Genomic DNA, 10,010 nt, shown 5'->3' with positions numbered 1-10,010 from the left:
TATGTTGGTGCCGTAGGCATGGATATGTACGTGGACCTTGTTTTGGATGCATACGAAGATGGCGGCGGGAGTCAGATCAGGAGTAAACTACATCCGCGCGATGTTCGCGCAGAAGAGGAGGCCTACACGCTGTCGTCGTGAAAGCCGTAACTCGGGCTGGAGGCGCACGACGCGCACCGGAGGAGCGGAGCCCTCGCGCGGAGGCCTGTGGCGAGGACCGGAGGATGTGTCGCTGTGGAGGTCCGTATCATACATGGGCCAAGACGGCGTTGGAGACGCTGTATACCGAGGCTTGGAAGGACGATTGCAACGCACACACAACTCCACGATATTGTTCCAATCTTCCATCCCGGGCCATCCAAATGACTCCCCTCCCCCCGCCCTCCCTCCTGTATTGCGGAGAGGAGCATCTATCTGCGTTTTTTTCTTTTCTTTGTTGTGACTCGACACTGGTCACTTTTCTTTTTTTTTGCACAGACTTTTGGACGCTTTTTTGGCTCTGCACTTTTTATTTTTATTTAGGCTAAGCATTATTGTGGGCTCGCCTATAAGGCGAGCACACTTTAGATATTGTCATTATTTATTGTGGGCTCGCCTATAAGGCGAGCACACTTTAGATATTGTCATTATTTATTTATTCCTAGATCAAGTTCTCCTCAATACTTTGGCACCTTTCTACTCCTACATACTTAGTGAGAAAATGAAAATAAAAACATCAATGTGTTCAGTTTACAGTGGCGAAGTGTGCTATTATTTTTTATAGCAATCCGCCAAATGGTGGCGCTGTAGGAAGCCTTCGAAAGTGCGATCTTTGAACAGGTATAGCTCATGCTGTGTTATACATACAGCCATGAAACCTGTATACACTTATGCGTCTCCTCATGTCGAACAACTTTTACCCTCTAACTTTTGACCTCTGACCTTTAGGTCTCCCACAATTCGGAATTATATGAAAAACAGTAAAAATCTATCTCCTCCTGGGATTTTCGCAAAGTAACATGTTCATGGCATTTGGCAAAGATGTAGAGTGTTAGTCCAAATATCACTAAAACCAATCTTACTCCAATTGACCAAAGGGGGGCGCTATATAATTTTGAGCAGTTTGTGAAACGCTTAAACCCGTTAGGATTTTTTTTAGCAATTTGCATGAAACATTCTACACACAATCTAAGGACCTTTATCTAACATGCCTATGAAGTGCACACACAAAAAATAAATAAATAAATGAATAAATATAGCTGCAAGCAGCGATAAAGTGGCCAAAGCCAAAAACACCTCAAATCATGAACACAGCCTGGGATGTGCGTGAAATCTTGCAAGCACATTCCCAATAGGTCAAGGAACAGATACCACCCTTCTCACATTGGCCTGATATAGCGCCACCAGCGGGTCAACTTTTGCACAACACATTTTTGGAACAAAATGGACCAATCTTTGACGTCAGTAACGTCAAAGAGAGCACTGCCTGCGATCTTGACATTTTGTACTTTTATAGCCATTGTTTTCTGGCTTGAAGCGAGCCCACAATTGTTTCGAAGGAACAATATTTTTCTAGTTGTGGGCTCGCCTAAAGGCGAGCACACTTTAGATATTGTCATTATTTATTTATTCCTAGATCAAGTTCTCCTCAATACTTTGGCACCTTTCAACTCCTACATACTTAATGAGAAAATGAAAATAAAAACATCAATGTGTTCAGCTTACACTGGCGACGTGTGCTATTACTTTATACAGCAATCGGCCAAATGGTGGCGCTGTAGGAAGCCTTCGAAAGTGCGATCTTTGAACAGGTATAGCTCATGCTGTGTTATACATACAGCCATGAAACCTGTATACACTTATGCGTCTCCTCATGCCGAACAACTTTTACCCTCTAACTTTTGACCTCTGACCTTTAGGTCTCCCACAATTCGGAATTATATGAAAAACAGTAAAAATCTATCTCCTCCTGGGATTTTCGCGTCAAGTGCACAAAACTTTTTTCACATGAACTTTGGACCAATACGGTCAAACTGTCTGGTCGGATTTCTTTTAAAGTGAAATATAATTTTTTAATAATTCAATTGATATTGCGGTTTTATGCAAATTATTCTTCGGCCTCTAAATCATACATGCAAAGTTACACGTTCATGGCATTTGGCAAAGATGTGGAGGGTTAGTCATAGTATCACTGAAACCAATTTTATTCCAATCGGCCAAAGGGGGGCGCTATACGAAGCGTTTGAAAATTCAAACTTCAAACTGGCATAAGTCATGACTCGTTTCGTTTGAAGACATGCAACTTGTTACACGCGTGCTTTGACTCGAGCGGAAGACATCTGTGTCGTTGTTAAGTAAGCTCCGCCCTTCAATTTTCCGCCATTTTGAGCAGTTTGTAAAACGCGTAAACCCGCTTTTATTCTGGAATTTTCGCTCCACGTGCACAAAACTTTTTTTACGTGAACTTTGGACCGATATCTAAAGATCTGTCAGATCGGATTTCTTTAAAATTGAAACATGCTTTTTTAAATAAATTCAATGAATATTGCAGTTTTATGCAAATTATTCTTCTGCCTCTAAAACATACATGCAAAGTCACATTTTCATGACAAAATAGTGTAGAGGGTTAGTTCAAATATCACTGAAACCAATCTTACCCCAAATGGCCAAAGGGGGGCGCTATATAATTTTGAGCCGTTTGTAAAACGCTTAAACCCGTTTTTATTCTAGGATTTTTTTTGCAATTTGCATGAAACATTCTACACGCAATCTAAGGACCTTTATCTAACATGCCTATGAAGTGCACACAAAAAAATTATAAAATAATAATAATAAATATAGCTGCAAGCAGCGATAAAGTGTCCAAAGCCAAAAACACCTCAAATCATGAACACAGCCTGGGATGTGCGTGAAATCTTGCAAGCACATTCCCAATAGGTCAAGGAACAGATACCAACCTTCTCACATTGGCCTGTTATAGCGCCACCAGCGGGTCAACTTTTGCACAACACATTTTTGGAACAAAATGGACCAATCTTTGACGTCAGTAACGTCAAAGAGAGCACTGCCTGCGATCTTGACATTTTGTGCTTTTATAGCCATTGTTTTCTGGCTTGAAGCGAGCCCACAATTGTTTCGAAGGAACAATATTTTTCTAGTTTATCTATCAGGCAGGCAGGCAATCAGTAGACGGGATCTTTGGTTCCTTTCTACTCCTACATACTTAGTGAGAAAATGAAAATAAAAACATCAATGTGTTCAGTTTACAGTGGCGAAGTGTGCTATTATTTTTTATAGCAATCGGCCAAATGGTGGCACTGTAGGAAGCCTTCGAAAGTGCGAACTTTGAACAGGTATAGCTCATGCTGTGTTTTAGGTACAGCCATGAAACCTGTATACACGTATGCGTCTCCTCATGCCGAACAACTTTTACGCTCTGACTTTTGACCTCTGACCTTTAGATCCCCCAGAATTTTGAATTATATGAAAAACAGTAAAAATCTATCTCCTCCTGGGATTTTTGCATAACGCGCACAAAACTTTTTTCACATGAACTTTGGACCAATACGGTCAAACTGTCTGGTCGGATTTCTTTTAAAGTGAAATATAATTTCTTAATAATTCAATCAATATTGCGGTTTTATGCAAATTATTCTTCGGCCTCTAAATCATACATGCAAAGTTACACGTTCATGGCATTTGGCAAAGATGTGGAGGGTTAGTCAAAGTATCACTGAAACCAATTTTATTCCAATCGGCCAAAGGGGGGCGCTATACGAAGCGTTTGAAAATTCAAACTTCAAACGGGCATAAGTCATGACTCGTTTCGTTTGAAGACATGCAACTTGTTACACACGTGCTTTGACTCAAGCGGAAGACATCTGTGTCGTTGTTAAGTAAGCTCCGCCCTTCGATTTTCCGCCATTTTGAGCAGTTTGTAAAACGCGTAAACCCGCTTTTATTCTGGAATTTTCGCTCCACGTGCACAAAACTTTTTTTACGTGAACTTTGGACCGATATCTAAAGATCTGTCAGATCGGATTTCTTTAAAATTTAAACATGCTTTTTTAAATAAATTCAATGAATATTGCAGTTTTATGCAAATTATTCTTCTGCCTCTAAATCATACATGCAAAGTAAAATGTTCTTGGCATTTGGCAAAGATGTAGAGTGTTAGTCCAAATATCAATAAAACCAATCTTACCCCAATTGGCCAAAGGGAGGCGCTATATCATTTTGAGCAGTTCGTGAAACGCTTAAACCCGTTAGGATTTTTTTTTGCAATTTGCATGAAACATTCTACACACAATCTAAGGACCTTTATCTAATATGCCTATGAAGTGCACAGTCTGCACACACACACAAAAAAATAATAATAATGAATATAGCTGCAAGCAGCGATAAAGTGGCCAAAGCCAAAAACACCTCAAATCATGAACACAGCCTGCAATGTGCGTGAAATCTTGCAAGCACATTCCCAATAGGTCAAGGAACAGATACCACCCTTCTTACATTGGCCTGTTATAGCGCCACCAGCGGGTCAACTTTTGCACAACACATTTTTGGAACAAAATGGACCAATCTTTGACGTCAGTAACGTCAAAGAGAGCACTGCCTGCGATCTTGACATTTTGTACTTTTATAGCCATTGTTTTCTGGCTTGAAGCGAGCCCACAATTGTTTCGAAGGAACAATATTTTTCTAGTTATTATTGTCTTGGTGCAAAAACCTTTGCATACTGTATATATGTGTGTATATTTCTTTTGGCACTACGTTGAAAAGTAGTTCCTAATGTTTGATTGACTGGACCATTGTAAGTTCTTTGAGTTTGCAATATGCTTAGAAAAGTTCCTTAAAATTGCAATCCTTTACATGATACGTTAGTACTACTTTTTTCCTTGTTGTGTTCTGTCTCGACACTTTATGTAGCCTATATATATATATTGTTTTAACTTAATTGCTCTGTATGGTTGATTCTCCTGTATTGTTGATTCTTCTTTCTTGTTTGTTTTTTGTCGCTCGGCTACACAACAGTCCTTTTATTTTTTTCTTACTGTCCTGTAACCTTTAACTGCTGTACCTTCTGGGTAACTGAATTTCCCCCGTGGGATAATATAGGTATCTATCTATCTATCTATCAAAAGAACGTACACATTTGGAGATACAAGGTTTCCACCCGACAACGACGATATGCTAGTGTTGTTGCTGCTCTTATACCACCATTATTACTGGGGTTGGTGGGGGCCAGATGGTAGCTCCCCGCGGGCCACCTATTGGGGAACCCTGTACTAATCCATTTAATTGATTATTAAAAAATATATCACTTGTCGATTTGAGTATTTCTGATCTACAAGCTTGCGGCGCGAGCGAAAAGGTAATCCATAGAATAATGTCAAGTGCTCGTTAGTGATCTCTCTTATCAACGAAAGCATCAGAGACTGCTACCTGTTTGATGCCTGTCATAGAGCATCGCAGTGAGGTGTCGGAAGCAAGCTGGCCATTTACTTTTACCATAGGGTTTTTCATTATCAGCCACAAAGTGGTAGCAATTCAATGTACACTTACCACTAGGCTGGTGGTTGTAAAATGGTTCTATATGCTCCTGTAGAACCCCCGAGTATGTATGCAATCACTCTAGTTTTAGTAAAAACACGTTTTAATCAAGATCAAACGGAGAAGAACTGCATTTCCCATACTGCTAAACATGTACATCCCGTGAAATCGGCATCTGTGATTGGTCTAGCGTCTTCTTCTTTCACATATCTTGCGGTTACCGCGGAAGTAGCTACTGCCCCCTGTCTGCCGGGCAGATTATTGCACTTCAGCAGAACTCCGTGAGCGAGTATCTTTCTTTTACAAATATGATGCACTATGTTAAGGATGACGATAAGAGCGTCCACAGAGATGACAATCACTACATTTCAGGCCATATGCTGGCCTGGATAACTAAACTGAGCGTGATTTAAGGGCTATATTTCAGGAAACAAGTGTCATTCGCAATGCATTCTGGGAGTGTAGTTTCCGCAATTTTAAAAATAATGATGTACACAGTCTTGTACCCTGCCCTTTTTTTCAACTTTCTAATTAATCTTTGCATTCAAAAAAATGTGAATATTGTCATGATTCCTCTCCAGCCGAGGTGGCTTTGTCCGAGGCATAAAAACGTTTAAATAAATACTTTATGAAATGTCTATGGAAGAAATGAATGGGGAAAACACTTCCGACACCAGAGTGAGGACGGGGTGGGGCTTCAACTGCGATGCTCTATAGAGTGGAGGTGGAAGGGGGAATGTCCAAAATAGATTAGCCAGGGTTACTGCGGTTAACATTATTGTACATTTTTCCTGCTATCAAGTTTTAATATCGTATAGATGTGAATTTAATTTGTTCACATTTTGTAGAGATATAAATCATTTCTGGCTTATCTGTTTTAATTGCCCCTCTCTCTCTCTCCAGGACGACTACCAACTCCACTGGGCCCCCTGGTGGTGATAGTGTGCGGTGGCAGCAGCGTCAACAAACAACAGCTAACACATCTCAGAAACAAACTGTTCACGTAAAGCTTTATGTTTAAGGTGTGTGTGTGTGTGTGTGTGTGTGTGTGTGTGTGTGTGTGTGTGTGTGTGTGTGTGTGTGTGTGTGTGTGTGTGTGTGTGCGTGCGTGCGTGCGTGCGTGCGTGCGTGCGTGCGTGCGTGCGTGCGTGCGTGCGTGCGTGCGTGCGTGCGTGCGTGCGTGCGTGCGTGTGCGTGCATGCACGTGTGTGTGGTGTATTTTGGCAGGCCTTGATGGCATCATAATAGCCGCTTTCCCATCCGAGGGGTTTGCACTTTGAAGTGCGCATTTGAAGGGCTATGACGTCACTGGGCCGCGCCATGTGTAGTGCTTGTCCTGTGAAGTGCACATTTTTGCCTGTGGAATGGGACAGCACTGCCAAGTGCATAGCCAAGAACTTCCGGTTGCAAAAATCATTCCTCCGCCATTTTTTCCTCCGCGGTGCTTTAAAACTACGTATTTTACCTTCTTAAACGCCCAAACTTATTTTTTTGTGAGGCGGAATTAACTTTTAAGACATTTTAGGATATTTAGAATTTTTTTGGGGGGTCATAATTCACCTAATAATTCACATCTATTTTGACGTTCGAGGAGAATTGAGAGCCAGCATCACTCGAACCGAGGCGGGCAGTGAGAGTCATGTCATCCGTCCAAGGCATTCGATGTTTGGCTTGGGATGAGCGTTGCATGTCCTGTTGCTCTACCTGCTCTACAAGCTCACAACGCGGTGCAAAGCGACGCGTTGTGAGCTTGTAGATCTGCTGTTTTCACTAGTTTGGATCCAGGGCAAACTCATTTCTTTTTTGGGTCACGTACAGGCTAAAAACTTTGGGAAACACTGGCTATAGACCTATACATGATTGTGATATGATTTATTGTGGCTACAACTTTCAGACAACCCGTTTCAAATCGTTTTCTGTTGATTAGATATTAAAGAAACTTCAGTTTTTGGTTTTGTCATAATTAAAGGTCTGAGGTCTGACAGTCACATAACTGTATGATGAGATTGTTCTGAAGCACAAGATCATGAAATCAAATAACAGTTTATTAACACGCTCTATTACAATTCACACTGTAACAACATGTATCATGATATTCATATTATGCATAATGTAAAAGCGGCTTCGGAATTAACATCATTTCAGGTCATTTATTGACAGAGAGAAATATGAAAAGCCCGACCTTTGTTTTAAACAAAATAAAATGATTTGTATAAGGCTTATTCTGTGATATGTTTGTGGTTGAAAATGTGTTTGCCCTGCCTTTCTGTGAACAGACTCTATAGGGAATCACATCACCGTAATCTGATCATCATCATTAACTCTTTTACTGCCACAGAATTTAACAAAAAGCTCCATCCACTGCCAGCTAAATTTGAGAATTGTCGCTCATCTTTGAAGGCCTACTGGAGAAAATTGGCTTTGACTATAAAGACAACAATTATATGGCAACGAAGAATAGAATGTCTACTTTGCAACAGAAAAAGATTTCGTGTTTTTATCATGTTCTATTCATTAGCTAGAAGCTGCTGAATATGGCCTAAAAAACAGCTCTTTGAGAACATAAAGCTGAGAAAAATGCATTTTTGTGAAGGAGACATTTTCAGGCAGAAATCTCTCTTTATCCTTTAGTGTTGGCAGTAACATCACACAGTAACATCACACCTATGCTCAGTGGTTGTTTACAAACAAATTCAAAAAAATAAAAACAAGTGCTTTTTACACACTTTTAGTGTGTAAGAGCAGTAGTAAGGAGCAGTGCAGAACATTGACACAGTGACATGAGATTCAGCCTGAATCCTGCTTCTGCTTTCAGGGTTCTTTTTAGGTTGAAGTACAGTACAAATGATTGATGAAAATGAAAATAAAATATAAAACAACATTTTAGACACTAGAACTCAATTGTAATACTGCAAATGGAAAAAGGTTGTGGCCTACCTGCACTTACACAGGCCTCAACCACTACATGTCTACAGAGTGTATATGTGTGCGTGCGTGCGTGCGTGCGGGTGTGTGTGCGTGCGTGGGTGTGTGTGCATGTGTGTGTGTGTGTGTGTGTGTGTGTGTGTGTGTGTGATACAATTATCCATAAATAATCGATATCCATAACCTGCTAGCCCATCAAGGAGGAATTCAACCGTCTCAAGCAGGGAAACAGATTCTCCACAGTAGGGTTTCATATTGAAACAGTAACCTGTACCTGAATCACAGAGAATATAAAATTTTATCCCATATTTCACACCCGCTTCTAATGCTATCATGCTGGTGCTCTCAAGTCCCAAGATCCAGTGGACTACCTGGAACTGTTAGATAACACAGGTCCAGATGCAAAGAGTGGTGACAGGATGTTCAAAATACGCCCAGTTCTAGATTATCTTGTCTCCAAATTCCGTGAACTGTACAAACCAAACCAAGATATTTCCATTGATAGGTACACTTTTATTCAAAGGGCGCCTACAAAGTGCAGCAGGTCCAGGGACTGCAGTGAATTCAATGTCTCTGGGGCTCCCCATTCTGTTTCACTCCAGCCAGGCTCCTCCGGAAGGGCTCCCCCGGGTCTGCTGAACTCTGCACCCCTACCCCTACACGAGCCCATGGTTGATCTGTAAATTATACAAATACATAATTACAACGAGTAAGCAGTGTTGTCGCAATAAAATACATGAAAAATAGTACACCTCCAAGCTCACAACGCGTCACAGCAGAATGCGTGGAGGTTGGGGGCCTACTATTTTCATCAAAAGGCTGTTTTAGACATTTCAGCCCCTGCCTCTCTAACATTCTATACAGTATATACTAGTAATTATGCAAAAACAGAATTCATGGTCTGGAGAGGGCACTTTTTACAGATGGATAAAGGGCATGGGCTCAAGCCCCCTTTGATGTCTAAGTCTGATTTACAGAAAAAAGGTTTTTGTTCTTTACCTATCCTTGTCCTTGGACGACCACGATGTGGCAATGAAGAAGTAGGCTGTGCCGCACTTGACTCTTCTGAAATCACAGTAGTAAAATATAAACTAGTAAACATGATGTGCACAAAATGAAATCAATTATTTACACACCCAGCATGTCTCAGACAGGTCCATGACATTATGATGTAAATGATAAAAGCATTGAACAAACAGATAGCTGTATCTACTCTAAAATGCTATAGAATTATACAAAATGCATCAGTTTTTGTTTTCTCCTTACCTCTATTACCTCCAAACGGTATAGACCTAAGAACACAAGGAGTCCCCGGCACCTCTCCAGTCCATCCGACTCATCATCTAAAATCATAGCCAGGAAAATATCAAATACCGGTAGTTTATATGTAAACAAATCAATTTACAATTTTGACATTAGCAAATATGAGTGACTTACAATAAGTTCATAATGTAATACATAAAATGCAGATATAGTAAATAGTTACCATGCATTTACTGTCACAGTGAAATGCCCTTTATATCCTGTATGTATATATAAAATGTCACAATGCA

At 40.6% G+C, this 10,010-nt stretch overlaps 1 protein-coding gene across 1 annotated transcript in view; it reads left to right on the top strand.

Moving 5' to 3' along the window:
* The window catches only part of LOC308280900 (L-serine dehydratase/L-threonine deaminase-like), a 35,436-nt gene extending 28,847 nt beyond the window's left edge, over positions 1-6,589 (top strand). Inside the window, exon 9 of the mRNA XM_080755207.1 lies at positions 6,436-6,589. Within this exon, the coding sequence (XP_080611333.1) occupies positions 6,436-6,539 (104 nt within the window). The 3' untranslated portion in view covers positions 6,540-6,589. The remainder of the gene's footprint in view (positions 1-6,435) is intronic.
* Positions 6,590-10,010: the final 3,421 nt, after the last annotated feature.

The sequence above is a fragment of the Nannobrachium achirus genome (assembly GCF_963921795.1).
Source record: "Nannobrachium achirus genome assembly, contig: SCAFFOLD_430, whole genome shotgun sequence".
Taxonomy (NCBI): Eukaryota; Metazoa; Chordata; class Actinopteri; order Myctophiformes; family Myctophidae; genus Nannobrachium; species Nannobrachium achirus.
The sequence above is the reverse complement of the archived record's forward strand: the minus strand, read 5'-3'. Positions and strand labels throughout refer to the sequence as shown.